Below are 25,139 nucleotides of genomic sequence, written 5' to 3' on the forward strand. Positions count from 1 at the left end.
TCTCTCGTTTTTTTATGGCCACATCTGCAACCTGCACCGCAGCTTATGGCTACAAGGATCGCTAACCCACTGAGTGAGATGGATCAAAACTGCAACCTCATGGATACTCTACTATAGAGTTCTTAACCTGCTGAGCCACATTGGGAACTCCAGAATCCCTTTTCTTAAAGTGAAGTTCTGTGCAATAGCCAAATACATAAAATAGATAAAAGGTGAGAGGGCCATAGTTTGAAGCCACTGCCCGAGAGAGATACCCTGGGGCTGAGAATTATAAGGAGAGTAGCAGGTACAGTCAAAGCAGAAGGCGGCACATCATCTCTCACATAGGTAGACTCAGAGCAGCAAATCCTCAGTATAACTATGATGCCAAAACGACGCCTGTCCCAGCAAAAATACCACTGCCAAGCACCACCAAGGATTGGGGATGACACCGCCAGAACCAGACCCACTGTACACAGGCCGCGCTGGCAACACTTACCTCCAGCCAAAGCGCTGTAGCTGCAGAAGCGCTGGGATCCGAGAAGAACGTGCTTGAGGACGGAGAAGGGCTGCTTGGCCTCAGTCCAGCTGAAGTGGGGCTCCAGACAGACGGCTGGTGTTAAGTGTAGAGGACAGTGCCTCCACAGAACAGTGGACGAAAATCTCCTCGGTGACCAAACAGGTAAAGCTCCCTTTATGCAGTGTGTGGAAGGGGAAACCACACCTGTCTAACTGCATTTTAAAAGTAACTTAAATGCACTAAGGAAGCTCAGAAGTTAAGAGGAAACCTAAGAAGAATCCTTTAGAAAGTCATCTCTCCCTTCTTTTGTATAAGCCCAGCTTTTATCAGGCTTACTGTCAGTCAAGGGGTTCTGCGGTGAGGGTCTCCAGCTGCCGAGCGGGCTGGTAAACCATCTGAAATAACACACACAGCTTTGTGGGTATGTGCATTCCTGGGGGGAGAGGCTCCAGAGCTCCCCCTGGGCTCTCAAAGGAGCCCATGTTCCCAGAACAGTAAGAACCGCTGTGCTGGGCGTTCCCTTGTGGTGCAGTGGGTTAAGTATTCAGTGCTGTCATTGCAGCAGCTTGGGTCACTGCTGTGGTGTGGGTTCCATCCCTGGCCTGGGAACTTCCATATGCTGTGTGCATGGCCAGAAAAAAGAAAAAAACCCTACTGTGCTGACAGCTGTCTTTTTCTCACTCTGTTTCCTTTATAGAGCTTCCAATCTACATGTTTCGGTTGTTAGAGATGTTCACTCTAGGCTTTCAAATTGATGCACAAAGACAAGAGGACGCATAGGGCACTGTCACCATTTGGTTTTCAAGCATTAACCACCAGGTCACAGAGCCTACCCTCTCCATCACTTTAAGTGGCAAACGCATGCACACACACATGGGGCACATAGCCTGTGCCACCTCCACTCAGGGCACAGGGCGGGCAGGTGATTGAGCCCTTGAAGCCCAAGGGATGTGGGTACACACACCCCCATGCAACCCTCTCAGGCAGGGTGTGACTTTCTCATGAGCAGGTTGGACATGAAAGAGATGGATGACGCCATGCCAGGCCAGTAAGACAGCACTCTTTCCGGATTCTGAAACGTTAGCTTTCCTTGTCCTCTGGACCACAGGTAAAATAAGCTTCTTCTGCCAAGTACCCAGTCTCCAAACTCAGGACTATGTATGTACTCAACTGTAGCAAAAGGCCGAAGGTTAGCCATCCCCTCCACCTGCCCCCTGCCCTCAGCGCCACAAGAGCCCCCATGTCCACAGCCCCTCTCTGACGTGAAGGTCAAGCAGACAATAGGAGCCGTTCTGATCTCTACTGTAAGTTCACAGAGCTACTGTCTTGGCCTGGCGAGAACAAACAGGCTGGTGCCACACACAACTGTATAAAGTAGCAACTATTATCCCAAATCAGGGATGAGGAAGTTGTCAAAGGCTGAGTAACTTGCCCCAACCACTGAGCTGGTAGGAGCAATGCCCACACTCCAACCACCACACAGTCCCACCTCCTTGATGAGGTGCAACTGCCAACGTTAGTTCCCAACCCTGGCTTCTAACATCTTCTAAGCTCTGGCAGAAGCAATTGGGCAGATTCCATGACAGGAAGGCATGAGGACACATCACCACCACCAGGCCCCCCATTCACCACACAGCCACCTACCATAACCTCTCCACCCCACTTGATCAAAGAGCAGAACCGCCAAATCAGCCTGGACTGCCCCAAACGTGTTCCACCACATGAAAACTCTACTTTCTTCAATTCACAGAAGACAAGCTAATGGATACATACTTTAATTAAGCTTTACTTCCATCATTTTTTAGCTTTAGGCTTCTTTATATGCTGAGACAGCTTCTGATAATCACAAAGCCATGTATTTTAAGTATTCCAGCTAAGTGTGAGGACCTTAGCCGAGAAGTCAGTCCCTGCAGCCCACCATCCGCTCAGGCCCCAGCTCGTGCCAGCCCCTCCCTCACTGCTGCCTGCCGCTTCGCCGAGAGGTGCTTGGCTCTTCAAGGCCAAAACCAGTCGCCCTCCCCACCGCTCATCAGCTGCTGGGGATCTCTCAGCCATCTCAGTCTGAGCGAGGCGGCTGGGACAAGCAGCTGTGGGGGGGACATCACAGTTCATGGTTTTGAATCACAAGCAAAAAGGACCCCTGCCGCTGTCATCAGATTCCTGCTTCCAGCCCACATGGTGGATCACGGGGACGCTGACCACGCTACGCAGAGTCTAAAGCGACGCTGACAAATCACGCCTTTTCGACCAACCTCACAGAAGAACGCCACATGCAAGAATGTCAGCCCCGGAGCCACGGTGAGGTGGGCTGGTGTCTGCGCCTTCGGTGAGGCTTCTGCGCCCCAACCTGCCCCTCCTCCTCCCACCCTGGCAGGGCGGCGGCAGAACATGACCAAGACCACAAGTGCAGGTTGTACAGGTTTATTTTTCCAAGACCACAGAGACATACAAGAGCAGTGCTTTCCCTGGCAGACCAGTTTCCAACTGTCCCCTAGAGCGGCCCCGAAGGTCACAGCAGAAGGAAGAAGAGGATCAAACACACTTGGGCCTCTGTTCCCTGTCTTTGGTAAACAGACTCTTGAAGCTGACAACTGGGACTTGGCCAATACTGCGCTTTAATCACCACCAAATCTTTGCCAATTTCCCACTCACGCTTCAGATGACAGAAATGCCACACTGGATGAAAAGTGAGGTTGGGGGAAGACCTTTCAGATGAAATGAGACTTGCTGAAGTCATACCAATTTTACAGCTCACACAGAAGCACTCACACGGGGAGGCCTAAGGTAAACAAGAAGGACGCTCAACTCACAGGTCGAGGTACAGGAAATAAGGCAGGAAGCAGGGTAAGGGAAGACGGCTATGGAGACATCTACTTGCTGGAAACACGCTGGGAGAGAGGCAGGCAGCAGGCATAGCTGTTTCTTCCTCAACCTGCTGTCAAAAGTATGTCCGGTGAAGGAGTTCTCTTGTGGTGCGGTGGGTTAAGGATCCGGCACTGTTACTGCAGCGGCCTGGGTCACTGCTGTGGCACGGATTCAATCCCTGCCCCAAGAACTTCCACATGCTGCAGGTGCGGCCAAAAAAAAAAAAAAAAAGTATGTCCAGTGGAGCCTTGTGGCCCCAAGAGCACATGGTCCCAGGTACAGCTGACAGGTGGTGACCCGGGTCTGGAAGGCCCCCTGGGGGCTGCCCAGGGCACTCACCCTTGGATTCAGAAGCACTTAACACTGGTGGTGGTGATTTGTCACATACGGCAGCGGGGAGCCAGTGAAGGTCAGAGGAGAAGAGATGAGAGGAGCAAGACACATTTGCCCGGCAGCGAGTGGCCAGGCTGCCCGTGGCTCTGCAGGCGTTGGCAGGTCCACTGGTAACAGGGTGTTGGGTCACCTGGCAGGTCACAAGTCAATCAGTCCACCCCTCACATTGGGCAGCACCAAAAGCAGCGGCTCTGACATGGGTGGAGAGAAGTCAATTACACCACTTTAATGCAATGATGCCGAAGATGTAAAATAAGAGAGAGACGTTTGTGTTCTCTGTACAATACATCCATTTACAGAATCGGCCAGTACTGTGTACAACATATAAATACATGATAAAACATCAGAGGTGCATAGAGCATACTTACAGAAGCCAAAAGCTCACTTTATACATCCAAGGATAAAGAGTTAAAAATATAAAAATAAGAAAAACACACTGCTTTGAAATGTAAAATGACTTTCACATACACAGGTGCGTGGAGAGGCCCACTCCCGGAGTCCAAAGTGACGGAGAGGGTGTCGAGCAGAGGAATTCACCTGCCAGACGTCTGGACACCTGACTTACAAGGAGGAAACCCTATTCCCGACCCATTGTCCAAGCAGGTCTATTCAAGGTTCAGAAACAGGTTAAGTCCCAAACTGGCTTCAGCAACAGAACCAAAGGTCAAACTGGCTCCATCAACTGGCAAATGATGGACGGTGACCCTGAGGTCAGCAGGTGCTTAAGCCCCCTGGTGGGCACTGCTGGGAGTGACTGTAAACCCTGTACTGGCTTCTTCCCCATCAGCTCCCCAGGAGGAGCAGCAGGAGAGACGGCAGGGAGGGGGCAGTGGAAGACTGACGTTTCTACTCAGTTCACGCAGGTTAGCTCCCTAGGTGGGGAGCACAACCTTCTCGCTTCTGCTTCAAGTCCCTCAGGGTCTCAAGGAGGCTCCCGCACCACACCAAGCTCTGACTAAGTGAGAGCTCAGGCCGGCCGGCCTTGGGCAGCCAGCGAATTGCCCTGCAGGAAACCCTTCCAGCAAGACCAGAAGAGCCAACAGGTGGCAGAGGGGCTTTAGCACTAAAAATTTTAGGGAGAGGCAAGAGAATTCTTGCCTAGAGAGACAAAGTCTATTTTATCAATATTCTGGATACTGATTTAAGATCAATCATTATCAAAATACACACACTAAATATACAACTTTTCCCATGGCCATAATTTATTATCTCACCACAAGGCACAATACACAGAGCTTTGAGGGTCCAATACAGTCATCGTGACAGAACGCGCCGCAGCCCTGGCACATGATCATGGCTTTCAGGCTGCACGCACACTGGAGCGAGATGCTTTCCACCGTGCTGCTGTCGGTGAACATCTGCAAGGAAAGTGATGCACTGTGGCTCGCACCAAAGTTTGCTTTGTGGCTCAGCTGCACCACACTTCCAGCAAGGCCTTTGGGAAAGGTGGGAGAGCTGGAGGAATAATTAAAGCTGGTGGAACTGAGCTGGAGTTTGGAAAGCTTCCCATAAAAGGCCTGCTTGATGTTGAGTTGGGAGGGGATGGAAGAAGGCTCCAGAGGCTGACTGAGCCCTTTCCCAGGCTCTCGGGGTAATTTCCAGAAGGGCAAATCAAGGACAAAGGGCATCCCTTGCAAATGATCCACCAGCTCCCGAGGACCGGGCCCCATTGCCTTTCTGTTCTCTGCGTTTGCCTTGAGAGGCCCCCCACCAAAAATCTTCTCACTCTTGATTCTGTCAAAAGAGGCAGGCGGTGGCTTTGGAGCCCAGTCTTCCCTGGCAGTCTGTACCCCACCAGACACGGAGTTCTTGCTTGGAGCCAACTTCCTACTGGGAAAAGTGGGAGGGGCATCAGCAGGCAGTGGCGCTGGCTCCACAGGCCTGGGGCACTGAAGGGCTGCAGCCTCGTTCTGGGAGCCAAAGAGCTTCTTCCCTTGGCCTCCAGCACTGTTCTGGTCACCCAGGGCCCGACCTGCCGGATCGGGACCTGAGGAGACCGCATTTGGAGATGAGAAACAAGGGGCTCTCGAGGTAGTGAGATTTCCTGGACTCGTGCCTGGGGTGGCACTTGAATTACTGCTCTGGGTCAGATGACCAGCTTCCTTTTGATCTTTAAAACTGAAAGAGGAGGACTGCTCTTTGGAGTCCACTTCCACTTTCCCAGAGGCAGCCACTGGGTGTGTCACTGGATAGAGGGAGTCTGAACTTGGGGCTTTCTTGGAGATTTCTGAGGACGCTCCAGGAACCTGGGTAGCCTGCGGGCTGGCAAGGCCGGTGCTTGCTTCACGGCTCTCAGGTAGAAGAGACTCCTTCGAGGTTCTTGACAAACTAGGACTGCTCCTACCAACCTCGTAACTGTTTCCCCCAGGATCTTGCAAAGATTGTGTCCCCAGGGAGCCGCCATGGCTCTGCTCTTTCGTAAGCGGCAGTTGTGGGGATTCGGGTTTGCTGCCCCCATGGGCTGGAGGAAGAACCTTCTCTAGGGGTAGGCTGCCCTGCAGCAACTGCATCACGAGTGGGTTGGTGGCCTCCACTGAGGACATGGGGCGGCCAAGAGACACGGGCCTCGGCTGGTACTCAGTACTGGCCAACAGCAGGGAGTCTGGGATTTTGGGGGGAACTGCACATACTCGGGACACCCAGCTCTGAGGAGCAACCATGCTGTCTGTCCTTGTGACCAGACTCGGGTCGCGGTGCACCTTGGGGAGTGCGGCGGAGCCATTCCAATCATGTTTCTCAGCCTGGTCTGCCGCCGAGGACCTCTCCTGCACTGTGGCTTCACCAGGGTCGGCCTCGCTGCTGTCCTCAGAGAAGTGGCCTTCAAAGTCAGAGGCTGTGTCTGTGGACTCGCTGTGAGGACTCAGGGCTTCAGAGTCTCCATTGATTCTCAGCTTTGCAACTTCTAGCTGCCTGCTGCCAGCGCGGTCAGCACACCCTTGAGATGGCACTGCCCAGAGGGAAGCCAAGTCATCGAGGGGATCCAGCCCCTCCTCAGCTGTCAAGGCCCCAGGCAACATCGGAACGAGGGGAGCAGCTTTGTCCCGCTCTTCTCCCACCTGGGGCTCAAGAGGTGGGGCACCTTTTCTGGAGGTGGGTTCAGGCTGTCTCACTGACCCGTCATCTGACAGGCCAGGCATCCGAGGAGCAGCAACAGCGGAGAAGAGAGCCTCACTTTTCAAGTTTCCTTGTCTAGCAGCTCTTTCCCTGGTGGGTGGGCCCGAGGCACTGAGTCCTGATTCATCATCAAACTGTCTGTCCTGCAGGCAACCAGCCAATGATTGAGGAATAGAACACGGGGTCACATTCTCAGGGTCCTTCACGGTGGGATTACGGTCACTGTCCAGAGCCTGGCTGGTGCCTCCTTCTAATACAACATCCCCTGCTGGAGCCTGAACAGGACTGTTCTCCAAGGGGACAGGGGGTCCTTGCTCCCCATTATCGCTTTCCCAGGAAGTGGCACCAGACCCACATTCGGTTCTACCTCGCAGATGCAACGTGGGCTGTTCAACTAACCCCTCAGGTGCTGGGGTTCTGGAGGACAGTGGGGGCAGAGCCTGGCGTGGCTGGTCCCCAGTGGGAGCAATGGGGAGCTGGGAGGCATCTTCCAGCCCGCTCCTGAGGACATCTGGAACCCTCTGTAGAGGGCAGCTCTGCTCCTTTCTGAGCAAAGCCAGGTCTTCTCTCCTGGCTCTGGACATGGCAGTTCCAGCCTGGACAAGCTCACCATTTAGAGGACGAGGCGGCAGTAGTTGTGTTCGCTGTAGATCTGACGCACACACTCCAGGGGCACTCGGGGCTCCCCTGGGCTCAGGGTGGCCACAGGCCTCACCACCATCACCACTGCTGCTGCCTCTGCCACCTCCCTCATCGGTGGCCCCGCCGCCACCTCCACCCGGGCCACCCCCCCCTCCGATGGCAGTGGTGGCCGCCTCTCGATGGCAGTGGTGGCCTCTCGCCCCTCGGACTTGCAGAGCACGGGCTTTAATGTCTGCAAGGGTCCTGGCGCCAGTCCAGCCCCGGCAGGAGGACTCCGTGATGGGGACGATGCGGGGGCATATCTGGTAAGCGGGCTGACCTTTAACCACCCAGGGTGGTTTGATACGTGAAAGCTGAATCTGCAAGAGAAGAATGAGAAAACAGTTTTAACTGACTGAGTGCTATGGCCTAGGAACTATAAAGCTAAACTGGGACTCTAGTAGCTCAGGGGTCATAGCCTAGAGAAGGAAAATGTTTTCCTCAAAAATGAAATAAGCATGGTAAGATGGCTGTCCAAGACACCACACCATTCTGAGGAGATTCTGCTCAAGGGCTCTTATATGCCACACTTCCACATTTGATTTCTGGTGGGACTGTGTGAGTCACTACACAAAAGAATCTACTACTACCTAATAAAAGATTTTAAAACCCCAAAGGATTCTGACCTCTAGAGAGAACTTCAACAGAGTGAACAAACAAGTGAGGAAGAAAAGAACTTTATCCCCCTGGCATTCAAGTCAATCTCAAGAACAGCTCTCTTCTAGAGAGTGCCACACCCCCACATAATTAATACAAGGGCCCAGGGCCTTCTGTCCCTGCCAAGGAGTCCCATTAATCTCCTGTCCCTTAAAGGGGACTGGGCCTAGGGCAGCCAGAATCAAGCAGCCTCCTACCCGGATGGGCGGGACTTTGGGCTCCTCTTTGGTGGGCTGTGGCTTTTCGGTGTGAACACTTTCAATTGTGTTACGAAAGGACTGACGATCTTCAAGCCGGGGCTTCTTTTCGGGAAAGGATGCAGAGGCTGCCTGCTCCAAGGATTTCCTCTTCTGATCCTTGGGTTCCTGATCCACGGTCTCCTGAGGCACACTGGGATTTCTGTCTGGAGACGTGGAGACACGTGCCAGGTCATCTGGACTGGGCTGCATCCGGGAAGCCACCGTTTCTGCCGGGGATTCGGGACTCTCTGAGGTGGGTGCTGTGGAGGATGTGCCAGCTGGATGGGGACTGCCCACCCCTACTGCATCAGTCTTAGCCTCCCCATCCTTGTAGAGGGGGATGTCTGGTGCCACAGACTGTGTGTCTTTAGCAATCTCTGCTTGTTCTGGCTCCTGTTTTTTGTACAGATTCCTTCGGGCTCTGGTTCGGAGATCTGGCCGAGAGCGTTTCTTGAAATGCCCATCTCGCTGTCGGGTGGCCGGGCCACGCTGTGGTCGTGTTGATTCTCCTGGGACACGCAAGTCACTCTTGATTTCAGCCTCCTCCTGGCCCACATTCTGCTGCAATGACTCTTCTTTGGTCAAACCCAATCTGCAAACCAAACTCACACCATCAGTTACAAGGGCAGAGAGGGCACGTCTATTTTACTTCTATGAACAACATACACCCAGATGTTAGATCTCTCAGAACAAAATTAATCTGTATGGTACATAATGCTAACCACAGAAAAACCTGTGTCAGCTTCCCTCTGAATGGCACTAAGCTGAATGAGAGTCATTGCAACCTCCTCATCTCCGGGCGACCTACAGGCTTTGAGAACAGCCGCCTCCATTCCCCCAGAGGCCAGACCAGGACTCATAGCGCCAAGAGCCTTACTTCTGTCCATAGTAGTCTTCGAAGAACTTTTCTTTCCACTGTTCCACCTTCTTTTCCTTCTCCATTTCCTGTCGTATCCTGACTTGCATCTCATGAGTGAATTCGCCTAGAGAGAAAGAAAACTTTTCAAGTGGTTCATCAAGGATATTCATGTCTGTCTTACGAAAAGCTAATCTTGTAGTTCTATCGTGTCAGAAGTTTTCTAAATAACATGTAACTGTGGTGAGTTTGGAAATCTTTTTTTTTTTTTTTGGCTATACCTGCGGTATGCAAAAACTCCAAAGCCAAGGATAAAACCTGTGCCACAGCAATGACCCAGTGCACAGCAGTGATAATGCTGGATCCGTCATCTGCTAAGCTATCAGGGAACTCCTGGAAATGGTTTTTTTAACGCTATCTTCTGGCTCCTGTCTCCACTGGAGGACCTCTCACATCATGCTCTTACTCAGTACAGAACACGTCCATTCAGGGAAATGTACTCTTCCCTAGGGCAAGCAGTTCTTCAAAGGCAAGCAGCACAATGACCAAAAAAGCAAAACAAAAACAAACAAGAGAATCACTCTTACTCCCCGTGCAGAAAAAAGTTAACACAGCAGGCTTAGAGAGAGGGCTGCTGACAAGGTGGGCTCTTGGCTGACATCTGGGAACTTGGATTTCAGGAGGGTCCCCACCCCTAACTGACAGGAATGGCTCACTGTGCCTGGAGTCTATCCATGGTGAGCCCCTGCTCTCCTCTGGGGGCTGTGGAATGTGGGTATGCTCCAGGCACAGGCTTCCTACATGATTGATCCCAGGAAGAGCCCTAGGCACCAAGTCCTTAACAGCCTGCCCTGGCAGACTGCATTTCCCATATGCTGCCAAAACGCCTTGCTGAGGGAACTGAGCATATCCAGGGTGACTGCACTGGGAGAGGGCCTGGGAAGCCTGCACCTGCTTTCCCTGGACTACACCCCAGACATCTTTTCCCTGTGCTAACTTTGCCCTGTATTCTTCTGCTGAAATAAATTACAGCCGGAATACAACTACATGCTGAGTCCTGCAGGTCCTCCTAGTAAATCATCGAACCAGAGGAGGAGGGGGGGCGCAGTGTGTGTCTGTGAAACCTCCCAGAACCTTTCCCATGTAGCTTCCCCACAAAACTGAATTAAGAGAAGCTAACAATCACTGTATGTGGCAATGTCTCCAAAGACAGAGCATGTGGTGGAACTTAACAAGCAGGTCCAATGCCACGGTACACTTTCTTCCATCCACCCAGACAATGCCCTGGTTACTGCAAGAATAGGAGGTTATAGCCTTAATGATCAAGAGGCAAGGCAGATGGATATACACACAGTGGAAGTCCAGATACTCCTGTACGTTCTTTAGCACTACGGAGCACATCAAGACCTACCATGTCTATCAGGAGAAAGCCCACCTCGTACTAAATGCCCCTTGAATAAAAGGCAGGAGATGGCTGAAAATGAGTGTTTAGGTTTTAAATACCAGAAAGTGACACCACACATGGGAGGCACCACTCAAGCCACTGAGATGAGAATGTCTACTCACCATCAGCCAGGCGTTCCCGCCAGCTCTGGGCCGCGTGGGTGAAAAACTCGTTGTTCAGTGCACTGCTGCTGAGACGTAACAGGCCATCCGTCCCCACCTAGAAAGAACGAGGTCAAAAAACAAATAAATAAATAAATTTAGAAAGGGAATAAAAGCCGGCCCAGAGAGAAGCAAAGAGGAAGCTGCCTGTGTGTACCTGTCTGTCTACTTCAGGCAGGAGGAAGAGGAGCTGCTGCTGGAAGTGGGACGGCAACGCGTGGAAGGTCCGAGAGTTGATCAGGGCCCGGAGGTTGGTATTGACGAGAATGGACCCAGGCGTCTCAAAATCTATCTCTTCCCCTCTGTTGCGCTTCATCTGACCTGTGATTTTTCAAGCAGTAAGAAACAAAATATAGGTGTTCAGCTTCTTAAAGCAAAAAAGCAAATACCAACAGAGGGAAAACTTTGGTGGCAGCACCCAAGCTACCCAGAACTTAGCTGCACACAGTCTGCTCAACTGTCCAGTCTATCCTAACCTAGCGGTTACCAGTATTCTTTCCGGGTTACTTCTGCTGCCATCAAACCTAAGAGAACACTTGGCCTTGCATCCTCTCAGACAAGACTTTGTAGCGTGCTATGCTACACTCTTCCCAAAGAAAACCAGGCAAGGGGCAGGCTCTGAGCTTCCCTCAGAACTGGAGAAAAGGCTTAGCAAAGCCAACAGGAGAAATTATGGAAGGTGTATAAAAGCAAATCCATTTAGAGTCCTACAGAAAAATCTGCAGAAGGCTTCTGTGAATGGGTTGGAAACATAGGACTTCCATGCAGAAAGGCACTAAGGGTTGCTTAAAGCCCACTGAAACGTCAATACTGCTCACAAAAGCCTCAGCGATTGGAAGAGAGAGCTCTGAGACTTTAAGACTGAGCACTACTGATGAGTGGGAGAAACTGCAAGACAGAAAAGCTAGTAGCCACTTGGGCAATGGTTTATTCTGATTTTCAGGAGCCAAGGTTAGTCTTCTTAATGGTTTCATGTGGCCCCTCTATAAAAAATAGCATGTGGGCTTTGAGAAACAAATCCTGAAATAGCAAATCACATACTAGCCTTGCACACAGCCCTGCCGGGGCGGGGGAGGTACACACTATGGAAGGCCTGCACCCCCAAACCCAACACAGGCTTCCACTCAACATACTAAGTTATAAAAAAAGGGCGTCTGACAGAGACTACAGATGTTGAGAACATAGTTGGCAGGATGCTATCAAAGAAAGAAAACAAATGCTAGAATTCCTCACTGAGAAGCTCAAAAGCAATTCCCACTCTCTTGAGCACTTACTAAGCAATATCAAGGCAGGCACAGGCTAGGCCCTTAAAGGGACATACAAGAAGCAATGTGGCACCATCTCTGCCCACAGGGAGTTCTCTCAGAGTCTAGCAGAGAAAATCTGCATTAAATAACCAAAATGCAAGGTTAAAAAACCAACAACAACAACAACAACAAAAAGTAAAGGGCCACCCAGGAAGTAAAAATAAACTGTAAAGGAAGTGGAGCAGAAGACATCATCTTCTCTCTAGGCCTGCAGGGGCCCCCTTACAGGCAGAGAAATGAGTGCCGAGCCACTCACCTGTGGCTGGCTTCCGGAAGCCTCTCAGGAGCGGGGCAGGGTCCCGGGCGACCTCGGCCTGGCCACGAATAGCAGCGCTGCCCAGGGCCAGAGAGCCGCTGCTGCTGCTGGACGGGCTGCCGCTCTCGCCATCGGCGTGGCGGCCCGAGAACCCTGAAGGCACAGCATTCCACTGGTCAAAAGTATCACACGCCGCGCCCGTGGCTCTCAGACAAGCTTACTTCTCCCAGCTCTCCCTGAGATGCTGCCAGCGATACCGGGGGCTTCCATGGCCCCGCCCTGGGCTGTCAGAGATCACCACCTCCTGGTCTGGCTTTAAAACATCACGTAAGAATGCCAAACCGCCATCTCAGTTTGCACAGCACCTCGCCTCTTACAAAGCACCTGCACACGCCTTCACTGGACCCTTACGACAGCTCTGGGAGGCAAAGGGAGGGCGCCCAGCAGAGCCTGGCCCCAGCACCTAGGTCAGGTCTCACCACCACTGTGCCGGAGGAGGCGCAGCACCACCTAGATCAGAAACTGCTGCTGCAGGGAGGCGGGTCCCCAGGACCCGAGGAAGGAGCGTCAGGATCACCAGCTTACACGTACCTGATGCAGATTCCACGTGGGCCCCGTTTACCTTCAGAGGAGTCAGGACAACTCGAGGCAGCATCACCCCGGTCTTTTTCTTTTGCTTGTTTGCCTATATTCCCAGAGGGAACAGAAAAAGAGCCCGAGTCACCTACAGGTCCACAAGAGCAGTCCTTCTCAAGCCCATCTCCACCCACTGTCTTGTAACACAGTCAGTATGCAACCAACACGGGCAGCTAATGCCGAGAACAGCAATGACTCATGTTAGTGAGCCGGGTGCCAGCCACTGTGCTAGGCGTCACCCCAAACTGAAATGAACGTATTGTGACCCCCATTTTACAGAAAAGGAATCTGCCCGAAGCTACTGAGCGGCAGGGCAGTAATGCAAACTGCCAACTGCCAAGCTCAGATTCTCCCCACTCTGCTATCCTTTCCCATGTTTATCATAATAACAAAGTTATCCACTGTGATAAAGAGAAAAAACAAATCATTCTGCTCTCAGATCTATAACCCACTCTTCCTACAGCCCACTTTTAAACAATACTATCAGGGGGAGACCAAAATGATTTTTCTGCCAGCCTCAAAGACCCGCAAGGAACTTCAGGAGGAAGAGTCCTGTGCGGTGCGCCTGCCCTCCCTTGCCCTCGCAGCCTAGTCACAGCTCTCCTCCTTACCTGTGAGGAAGCTCGGCAGCTGTCCCTGGGATTAGCAAGAGGCCGACTCTGAGATTCCGTAGAACAGGAGGCATTAGAAGACGTTTCATCGAGAGAAACTGGAAGAGAGGGAAATAAAGGTTAGTCCCTTGCGACTGCTTATGGCTCCAGGCCCATCTCGTCAAGGGTACTTACCATCATTTTCACCACTCACAGTACTGGCTTCATTAGACCCACAGCTCTCCACATCAGCTGTGTCCTCTGGCTCCTCCCCCTCCACTGCAGCCGGACTGCGAGACCACTGCAGGGCATCCTTCTGTGACAGCAAGGCACAACTCAGGTGAGCAAAACCCTACAAATCCTATAAGCACAGTAGTCATTCCTAAATGTGTATTGCCTAGAGGAGAGGGATTTAGAATACCAATTAAATTCCTATACCTTTCTAATTGACCTCTTTTTCAGAACTGCTTTCCATACATACATCAAGGAAGTTAGACATAATTTTGCATCTAATCATTCATTAAAAGCATCTGGGGTGCCTCCTATAAACTACACCATGATAGTTCCTGGGTGGAGGAAGGTATAAGGAGGGGAATCAGGAGCTCAAATAAGTAGGGAAGAAAACCCAATCTATAACAATACAAAGAGCTGTGGCAGCCCAGAACAAGGAGCATCTAACTCACCAAGTTGGAAGAAAGAGGGCACAGAGGTACAGAAAGTGAGTAAGGACCAGGGAGGTTAAGGTTTCTGAGGGAATGTGTTGCTTGAGCTGAGTTTTAAAGGAAGTTAGCTAGTAGGCAGGTAGGTTGGCAGTGGGGAGGAGCAGGGAGTTCCAGGTAATGGGATAAGCTAGTGTGGAAAAACATTCCAAACTCAAAGTAACCAGAGATTTCAGTATGTGTGTAAGAAACTGGATATGCGAGAAGGAGAGAGAGATAGCAAGAGGGCTGACGACATCATGACACTGTGCTGAGGGATTAAACTGTGATTGCTTTGGAGTCTCTGAAGGGTATCAATTAGGATAATGATCTGAGTTTTAGGAATTTCATTCTGTTAACCACAGGAAGTCGGGGCAGGAAGAAGAGTTTCACTCTGTCAGAAAAAACGAAGATCTAAAAAAAGAAAGTGATGAAGATCTAAACTAATGTAAGGTGGTGGAAACAAGGCTAGAGTGTAGAAGAGAGCTCCACTCTAAAATGCATCTCTTAACAAACACTTCTTCCAACAGGTTTTGTTGTGGAGGCTCAAAATTAAACCACCCGTTCCCCAGGAAAACTCAGGGGCTACCTCAAAATCAGAAGGAGTATGAATGAGTACTGGGGGATGGAGAGAGGTGCAGCAGAGAAAGGCTGGGGCGGGGGTGTCATGTTCTTTGAATAAAATGTGTGAAAAAGAGTAGGTAACATCACAATTCTACTAATTAAAAATACACCAGAAATTTATAAGGGAAATCCACAAAATTCTAACTCATGAAGTCCACGGGCCACTAGGAGTCCCCTTTTATCTGTAGTTTCTTTCACTTTCCACAATCAACTATGATTAGAAAATATTAAACGGGAAATAGCAGAAATACCCCGTAAGTTTCAAAGTGCACACTGTTCTGAGTATCACGATAAAATCTCAAGCTGTCCAGTTCCGACCTTCCTGGGATGAGGACCAACTCTTTGCTCTAGGACTCAGTATTTTAATTTTATTACAAAGACATTTTACACTGAAAAAAAAAATTTTTTAATTAATAGGTAATGAAACCAGAATATAAAAAATGCTATAAAAGCTAACACTGGAATATGTGAATGTGAACACTGTAAATGGCAGGATAGCATTAATGCTCAATTTCCCACGTGTGAGAACTGTATTGTGCTCATGTGCAGGAATGTCCTTGGATCGATGTATACCCCTTGTGTCCTTTCCCTTTTTTTTTTTTAATTAAGGTATAATTTACAAAGAGTGAAATGTATACCATCTGATTAGTTTTGACAAATACACACCAAGATAGAGAACAGATCTAACACTCCTAGCAGTTCCCATGTGCCCCTTCCTAGTCCACCCCACTCTACGCTGCCCCTTCCAGCCCACTGAGACAATGACTGCTCTGGTTTCTAACACCAAAAGTAGTTCTGCCTATTCCTGTCCTACGTGTAAATGGAATCACACAGGATGTACTCTTTTGTGTCTGGCTTCTTTCACTCGGTGGAATGTTTAGGAGGGTCGTCCATGTTGCTGCCTACATCAACAGTTCATGACTTGTTTTCACAGAAGAGCATACCAACGATCTGTTCATCTATTCTTCTGCTGAAGGTATGTGAGTTATTTCCAGATGTGGGCTATCACGAACAAAGCTACTCTGAGCATTTTTGTACAGAGTTTTTCCTCGACATGTTTTCATTTTCATAGGTAAATATCTAAGAGAACTTCCGGGATACAGGATGGAGGAATGTTCAACTTCATTTAAAAACAAAAATCCCAAGACACCAAAGATTTACAATCCCAACAGCACTGTATGAGTCCTAGGTGCTCCACATCCTTGCCAGCATTTGGTGTTGTCAGTCTTATTTCAGCCATTCTAAAGCAGTACCTCATTATGGTTTTAATTTTCATTTTCCTGATAATTAAAGATACTGAATACATTTTAATGTGCTTATTGGCCATTGTCATATCTTCCCTTTTGAAGTCATTTGTTCAAGTGTTTAACCTTTTTTTTTCTTTCTTCTTTTTAGGGCCAAAACCACGGCATATGGAAGTTCTCAGGCTAGGGGGTGAATCAGAGCTACAGCCACAGGCCTACACCACAGCCATGTCAATGTCACATCCAAGCCGTGTCTGTGACCTACACCACAGCTCATGGCAATGCCAGATCCTTAACCCACTGAGTGAGGCCAGGGATCAAACCTGCGTCCTCATGGATCCTAGTCGGGTTCATTAACCACTGAGCCACAAAGGGAACTCCCTCATTTTTCAATTAAGTTATTATTATTTTTTTTAAACTATGGGTATGCATTACTTTTACAAATACATTTTAAACACTTTTATTTTGAGATAATTTCAAATTTAAAGAAAAGCTGTAAGAATAAAAACAGTACAAAGAACACCTATGTAATTTTTACCCATGTTCACCTATTAACACAAATAAATGTTTTTAAAATACATAAAGCATATCAGTTTGGCAAGGCAACTGTAAGAGGCTAGTGATGCAGGGAAAAAAAAAGCAATCAGCATTAACTAAACCCAGATAAAATACTTTCCCGTAAGTCAAATGTTTTGAAAAATAAAGGACACCGTAAACACAAGCTCCAAATAAGAATAAAACAGTAAAGTTTAAACCAATTAAGTTTAAACCATTCAGGATTAGGTTCTCAACTAAAAAATCATGAAGTAAATCTCATGCATGCCTTTCCTTTCTTTATGGGTCTGACAAATCACTTCTGAACAAGAAATGTATGTATACTCTCTTAGGGTAGGCTGATCTGAGGGTTGTTTAATGTAAATTATTAAAAATTAAGTCATATTTTTGACCGTTCAACAGCATACCAAAGTTCCTGACCAAAGCATTAAAAAAAAGGTTAGAAGAAACCAAAATGTCATAATTTCCAAACAAGTATAATTAATTACATTGATCTAAGAGACTCTGACCTAGTAAGAAATTCAGAAAGATTTTAAGATTCAAAACACATTAACATGGAGTTCCTGTTGTGTGGCAGCAGAAACGAATCTGTCTGGGAACCATGAGGTTGCGGGTTCAATCCCTGGCCTTGCTCAGTGGGTTAAGGATCCAGTGTTGCCGTGAGCTGTGGTATAGGTTGCAGATGCGGCTCAAATCTGGTATTGCTGTGGTATAGGCCAGCAGTTGCAGCTCTGATTTGACCCCTAGCCTGGGAACCTCCATATGCCGAGAGTACAGCTCTAAAAAACAAAAACAAAACAAAAAAACACATTAACGCAACATCAGCAGTAATACCACCAATTAGAAAATGTACAGGAGTTCCTTAGTGGTCAAGATTTGGCCTGGTTTGAGAACTAAGATCCCACACCAAGCTATTGCATGCCAAGGAAGGGAGGGAGGAAGAGAGAAAGAAAACAAAAGAGGAAGGAAGGAAGGAGGGAAATCTAACTTATAACAACAAAGAATATGTTACTCTGGGATAAAGTTCACAAAAGAAATAAAACCATTTCATGAAGAAAACAAAGCTTACCAAGAAAGGTTTAAAACCTAAATAAATGGAGAGCTACGCCATGTTCTTGGTTAAGACTCAATACTGTAAAGATGTTAATTCTCCACAAATTGATTTGCAGATTCAATGAAATTCCAGTAAAACTCTTAACCGGATTTTTTGGCCATGCACACAGCATGTGAAAGTTCCCAGGCCAGGGATCAAACTGTGCCACAGCAACAACCTGAGCCACTACAGTGACAACGCTGGATCCTTAACCCACTGTGCCACAAGGGAACTCTTCTACTAGTTTTTTTTTTTTTAATAGAGCTTGACTCTACAGTGATAGGCAATAGACTACAAATAGCCAAGACACTCTCAAAGAAGAACAAGATGGAAAAACCCTGTTTCGTTCTGTTTTTATATATAAAGCTCTAGTAATTAAATGAGTAGATCAGCAGTTGCCAGTGGACAGAGGGAGGGGAGAATAGGAAATGACTGCTGAAGGGTTTCTTTTAGAAGCAATGAAAATGTTCTTGAATATCACGGTGATGGTTGTATGAGTTTATGAATATACTAAAAGCCACTGAATTGTACACTTTAAATGGATAAACTATATGGTCTGTGAGTTACAGCCCAATAAACCTAGATAAAAAACTGCTTACTAAATTTTACTGACAGACTCTGAAAACACGAATGATATTAATCAAAATTTGTAAAAAGCCACATAAAAAAGACATTAAAGTATACAGAAAGTTTATAGCTCCAAAGTTAAAATTCATCTTTAGACAACGGTTTGTTGATGTTTTAACTTTGTTATGTGAATCCTAAAGAAAAATGAAAAAACCAGTAAACACAACCTCTGTGTATGCTTGGGAAAAGGCTTTATCCATTTTAAAAATACTCAATATAAAAAGAAAGTTCTTTTTTTTTCTTTTATTTTAGGGATGCACCTAAATATGAAAGGTTCCTAGGTTAGGGGTCTAATCAGAGCTATAGCCACCGGTCAATGCCACAGCAACGCAGGATCCGAGCTGTGTCTGCGACCTACACCACAGCTCATGGCTACACTGGATCCTTAACCCACTGAGCAAGGCCAGAGATCAAACCTGAAACCTCATGGATACTACTTAGATTCATAAAAAGAAAGTTCTATTGAATTTGAAATCCATTTGCATTATCACAAGCAATTTCAATATTATAGCTGTCAAAAAAAGAAAAGAGCTGTTATTTTAAAAATGAACAAACTCTTGGAATACAGCTTTGAGAGAAGAAACTGAGATCTCATTAATAACAAAAAAGAAGTTTCCATCAACCAGAAATAAATTCTCATCTGTGATTGGTCACCCACATCTGCAAACAGTTTCTAGTTGATGGTGACCACCACAATCCCGCCTCTGAAACCCCTGGGCCTAGATGTTTTAGAATTCAGAATTTCTTCAATTTCAGAATGGCAATATGCCATATATTACCACCACCAGCAGCCCATAATCAAATACATTAATATTTTTTGAATTAACATGTATGTATATAACAAGTGAAATAAACAGGTTTAAAGTAATCTTGTCAGGGAGTTCCTGTCGTGGCTCAGTGGTTAACGAATCTGACTAGGAACCATGAGGTTGCGGCTTCGTTCCCTGGCCTCGCTCAGTGCGTTAAGGATCTGGCAATGCCGTGAGCTGTGGTGTAGGTCACAGATGCGGCTCGGATCCCTTGTTGCTGTGGCTGTGGCGTAGGCCAGCGGCTATAGCTCTGATTGGACCCCTGGCCTGGGAACCTCCATATGCCACAGGAGCAGCCCAAGAAATGGCAAAAAAATAAAATAAAATAATAAAATAAAGTAACCTTGTCAGTCTAGATCAGTTTTGCCACCAAATGATTTTAGACAAATCAGGATTTACTGCCAAATGATTTAGGAAAAATTTTTCAGTTCTCAAAATATTTCAGATTTCAATATTGTTAAGGGATTGCTGGACCATTTAAAAAGCATATGTATTTCCCAACAAAATTTTTGAAAAGAGTTGGAAGTTTTATTTTTTTTTTCTTTTGTCTTCCTGCCTTTTCTAGGGCTGCTCCCGCGGCATATAGAGGTTCCCAAGGCTAGGGGTCTAATCGGAGCTGTACCGCCGGCCTACGCCAGAGCCACAGCAACAAGGGATCCCAGCCACATCTGCGACCTACCTACACAACTCACAGCATTGCCGGATCTAACCCACTGAGCGAGGCCAGGGATTGGACCTGCAACCTCATGGTTCCTAGTCGGATTTGCTAACCACTGAGCCATAACGGGAACTCCTGGAAGTTTTATAATTCTACTTTTCTCATCACAGGTACATAACACAGGAAGAAAGTGTAATGAAATATTTCTAAGCCCCCCAGATCACCTCCAATCACCTCCAATTTACCCATTAAAAGGTAAGCAAGTAGTCTCCTAGAAAGAGTCTCACACATCTGCATACGGAGACCACAAAAATAAAATAATGATTATTACAGCAGTTTTACTATCACAGTTTATAATAGTGAAAAACTGGGGAAAGGTGAAAAATCAAAAATTCTATAATGGGGACTGGATAAATAACAATATATTGATATGATACACTATTAAATGACAGGTAAAAGGAATAAAAAATACATCTACATAAACAAACTACACATTGCTTCTTTTTTTTTTTAAGGGCCACACCCACAGCATATGGAAGTTCCCAGGCTAGGAGTTGAGTCATAGCTATAGCTGCTGGCTGATGTTACAGCCACAGCAACGCAGGATCCCAGCCGAATCTGCAACCTACACCACAGCTCACGGCAACGCTGGATCCTTAACCCACTAAGTGAGGCCAGGGATCAAACCCACAACCTCATGGTTACTAGTCGGATTCCTTTCTACTGCACCACAATGGGATCTCCCCAAACTACACATTCTTCATGGATACATATGAGTAGGAAGGATGCACATTAAATTAACGGCAGTGGTTGGCTGCTACTGGGAAGAACAAGGGCCATAAGCCTGGACAGCAAGTAGAGTACAAGGGGAGGTTCTGGTGTGGAAGTCAAAGACATTTCCCACTTTCTCTGCACAAAGGCTGCAGCTTCCATTTAAACATGGCAAAATGAACAGACAAAACATTCTTTGCAAACTTGCGAAGCCTCATTAGAATGGCTGCACTAAAACTAAGGTTTAAACCTACAGAGGAAAAACTCACAAAGCACAAGCCAGTCATACAGTAAAACTGGGATTAAGAGCTACTAGGAACCACTGCAGACAGAGCTGAGGTATGGGAATGAAAAGAGGGGGATGGGCTAGAAGTCTGAACAAGAAGTTAGACCCCTTAGACCTCTGGGGCCGCAAACAGGCCATACCCATCTCTAGCTCCAAAAGAAAAGAGAAGATTTACATTCTGACTGGACTAAACCAGAGAGGTTCTGAAATAGAAGAAACTAGCTCTAGGAGTGTGGAGGGTGTGAAGTGCCACACTCTATAAACAGAAGTAATAAGTCAAAGATCATGTACAAAATGTTAACACCATCAGCTTTTTCCTCGAACTCAGCTCCCCAAGCTCTCCAAACAGCAGTAGCCTTACAACCCCAACCTGCTCTCAACTACCTGGCAAGAGATGGATTCCTCCTCCTTCCTAAGAAAAAATATCTTCAAAGTACAGACAATTGGAGGATTCCAAAAAAACATTCAGGTCCCCTCTCAATCACAGCCAACGAGCAGTGCCCACAAGCACAGAATCCGTCAGTTCTCACCATGAATGACCTATCAAAGACCCCCAGATAAGTAGGCACTACTGTTACATGAAGGAAAGCAACCAAAATAAACAGAGGAACTGAAAGGAAACTGAGATAATGAATATTTATTTGTTATCAAAGAGACAGTTCAAAAACAAGAACAGAATGCTATTTTAAGAAATAAAAAAATATCAGGGAGTTCCTGTCGTGGCGCAGTGGTTAACGAATCCGACTAGGAACCATGAGGTTGCGGGTTCGGTCCCTGCCCTTGCTCAGTGGGTTAACCATCTGGCGTTGCCGTGAGCTGTGGTGTAGGTCGCAGATGCGGCTCAGATCCCGCGTTGCTGTGGTTCTGGCGTAGGCTGGTGGCTACAGCTCCAATTCGACCCCTAGCCTGGGAACCTCCATATGCCACGGGAGCGGCCCAAGAAATGGCAAAAAGACAAAAATAAATAAACAAATAAATAAATAAAAGAATATCAGAGAATGCGAGCAACTTGCTACTAATTAAAAATGAGATAGAGGAGTTCCCACTGTGGCTCAGCAGTAACACACCTGACTACTATCCATTAGCATGTGGGTTTGATCCCTGGCCTTGCTCAGCGGGTTAAGTAAGGATCCAGTGTTGTTGTGAGCTGTGGTGTAGGCTGCAGACCCAGCTTGGGTCTGGTGTTGCTGTGGCTTCGGTGTAGGCTGGCAGTTGCTGCTATAATTTGACCCCTAGACTGGGAACTACCATATGCCATAGGATCGGCCCTAAAAAAAAAAAAAAAAAAAAAAAGAGCACGAGAGAGACAGAGAGAGACACCCCCCAAAAAAACCAAACCAAAAACACAACAATAACAAATAGGTGAATTCCCAGACTCAAAAGAAAATAAGGCTACATCAAAAAAAGTCCTACTGGAGTTCCTGTTGTGGTTCAGTGGGTTAAGAACCCAAAACAGTATGTGTGAGGATGTAGCTTCGATCCCTAGCATGGTTCAGGGGGTTAAGGATCTGGCATTACCACAAACTGTGGTGTAGATCACAGATGGGGCTGGGATCCAGCGTTGCTGTGGCTGTGGTGTACACCTGCAGTTGCAGCTCCAATTCAACCCCCTAGCCCAGGAACTTCCATGTACCACAGGTGGGGCTGTTTAAAAAAAAAAAAAAAGTTCTACATGCAACAAAAGGAAATTCCAGAAATAGAAAACAGAAAAAGACAGGAAGTTTTCCCCAAATTAAAAGACCTGAATTGCCCAGCATAATGAATGAAAAAAGACCCATTATGCAGCACCACACCATGAAATTTGAGAATACAGGTCTGAAAAAAAAAGAGATCCTAAAATCTTCTGGTCAGAGAGAAGATATCACATGACAAAGAAATCAGAATGCCATCATGCTGCCTCTCAAGAGCAATTCTGGAAAATGTAAGAGTAACACCTTTTGGAATTCTGAATCAAACCAATAATCTAGTATGGAACACAACAAAAAGACATGCATGGTCTCAAATAATTTACCTCCTATGCACCCATTCTCAGGAAGCAACTGGAGAATGTGTATTACATGAACAAACTACACAAAGGACGCTTGCATGAGATACAGGAAAGAAGGGCTACATAATACAGGAGAAAGGAGATGAAAATTCCTAAGGTGAGAATGAAGGAAAATCCCAGGAAAACAGCAATATGTCTGTCAGAGAGGGTAAAACCAAATTGTCCCAGTGTGTCTGGGACTTTTCTCATTTCAGCACTGAAAAGTCCTGCACCCCAGGAAATCTCTCAATCCTGGGCAAACCAGGATGACTGGCCGCCCTACAAACAGTCCATAACGAACAGGAGAAAGGACAGCTATAGAACCAACCTTTAGAAAGAAGAATGAAACCGATGTGCCTGACCATGTGTAGAGGATTTAAAAAAAAAAAAAAAGGGTTCCCATTGAGGTGCAGAGGAAAAGAATCCGACTAGGAACCGTGAGGTTTCAGGTTCCATCCCTGGCCTCACTCAGTGGGTTAATGATCTGGCATTGCCTTGAGCTGCGGTACAGGCTGACAGCTGTAGCTCCAATTTGACCCCTAGCCTAGGAACCTCCATATGCCATGGGCCCTAAAAACAACAACAACAACAAGAGGATTTTATAGCTAGTTATAGCATTAGACTCAATCTTTTCTGTTTGTAATCCATTTTGTTTTTCATTCTTCAGCTTTATTATTTAAGTAAATGTGAAACATGGTTATAAAAGTCAAAATTATCTAAAGTTTATATTCAAGAGAATTGACACTGCCTCCTTTATCCCTTTCTTCCCCCTCTCCCAACAACCCCCCCTTTCCACTCCATTCCTACCAATCCCCTGGTTAGATAACCAATCTCATTGGTTTCCAGTTTATTCTTCTTATACAAATGATAATACCAACTCTGAACTTCCCCGTCATCCTTAGAAAGTGTATACTGCACACAGCAAAGTGCAAAATACTTTTCACTCTTCCATTTTATAAATATCATTCCTTGGTCTCTTCTTAGCTGCATAATACTCCATGATGCAGATGTACAGAAGTTTATTTATGCAACCACTTTCCCATGTGCCAGCATTTACTCTTTTAACATTTTACAAACAGAAACACCACTGCCTCGAATAACCTTGTGAATCTTCACTTTTTATTACTGAAAGTGTATCTTCAGAGTAAATTCCTGAAGTGGAAATGATGGGTCAAAAGTAAGTGTTAATGTAATTTTGTTAACAGCCAAATTCCCCTCAAAAAAGTTGTCTGGTTTGTGCTCCTAACAGCAAAGTATAACAGTGCATTTTCCCACAGCCTTGAAAACAGAAAATACTGTGATACTTTTAAAGATTTTGCTTTATGTATTTCAAATAACTAACATTACCACACTGAACAGGGGCAGAAGTGGATCTAACCCAAGTAGCAACTCTTTTTTTTTTTTTTTTTGGTCTTTTAGGGCCACAGCTGCAGCATATGGAGATTCCCAGGCGAGGGGTCAAATCAGAGCTGAACCCACTGGCCTACACCACAGCCACAACAATGCCAGATCCAAGCCGCATCTATGACCTACACCACAGCTCATGGTAACACCAGATCCTTAACTCAGTGAGCGAGGCCAGGGATCGAACCTGTATCCTCATGGACGCCAGTCAGATTCCTTTCTGCTGAGCCAAGGTGAGAATTCCACAACTCTCAAACATAGATAGCGTTTTAACTATGTACACCTGGGCTAAAGAAATAAAATGAACTACCAACATACACCGAGCTCTAGTTAGATTGGTTTTTCACAGTGGAACAGGTTGGCAATTCTGAAACTATTAAATGTTTATTCTAGAACTGAACAAATAAGTAGATATAAAGTAGGGAGCCAAACCTAAGCTTAAGAACCAAAAATGTAAAGCTTCCAGAGTTAAGAATCCAACTGCAATGTCTCAGGTCACTGCAGAAGCATAAGCTCAATGCCCTGCCAGGAGCAATGGGTTAAAGGACACAGTGTTGCCCCAACCGCCTGGCCCAGAATTCCAAATGCTGTGGCTGTAGCCATAAAAAATAAAAAATAAAACAAAACAAACCCAACTTTATATATA

The 25,139-nt window shown here is 46.9% G+C and overlaps 1 protein-coding gene across 2 annotated transcripts in view; it reads right to left on the reverse strand.

The window, feature by feature from the left end:
* Nucleotides 1–2,904: 2,904 nt before the first annotated feature.
* Nucleotides 2,905–25,139, reverse strand: part of ASXL1 (ASXL transcriptional regulator 1) — a 72,871-nt gene continuing 50,636 nt past the window's right edge. The window contains exons 5-13 of one of the 2 annotated variants that reach the window (XM_047771347.1): nucleotides 13,894–14,014; nucleotides 13,720–13,817; nucleotides 13,064–13,157; nucleotides 12,473–12,625; nucleotides 11,067–11,230; nucleotides 10,871–10,967; nucleotides 9,326–9,431; nucleotides 8,407–9,040; nucleotides 2,905–7,872 (exon numbers count right to left, since the gene is read on the reverse strand). In XM_047771347.1, the coding sequence (XP_047627303.1) occupies nucleotides 4,963–7,872; nucleotides 8,407–9,040; nucleotides 9,326–9,431; nucleotides 10,871–10,967; nucleotides 11,067–11,230; nucleotides 12,473–12,625; nucleotides 13,064–13,157; nucleotides 13,720–13,817; nucleotides 13,894–14,014 (4,377 nt within the window). In that variant the 3' untranslated portion in view covers nucleotides 2,905–4,962. The remainder of the gene's footprint in view (nucleotides 7,873–8,406; nucleotides 9,041–9,325; nucleotides 9,432–10,870; nucleotides 10,968–11,066; nucleotides 11,231–12,472; nucleotides 12,626–13,063; nucleotides 13,158–13,719; nucleotides 13,818–13,893; nucleotides 14,015–25,139) is intronic. The other variant, XM_047771349.1, reaches the window with a different exon arrangement.

This window comes from Phacochoerus africanus, chromosome 3, assembly GCF_016906955.1.
Source record: "Phacochoerus africanus isolate WHEZ1 chromosome 3, ROS_Pafr_v1, whole genome shotgun sequence".
Lineage (NCBI taxonomy): Eukaryota > Metazoa > Chordata > Mammalia > Artiodactyla > Suidae > Phacochoerus > Phacochoerus africanus.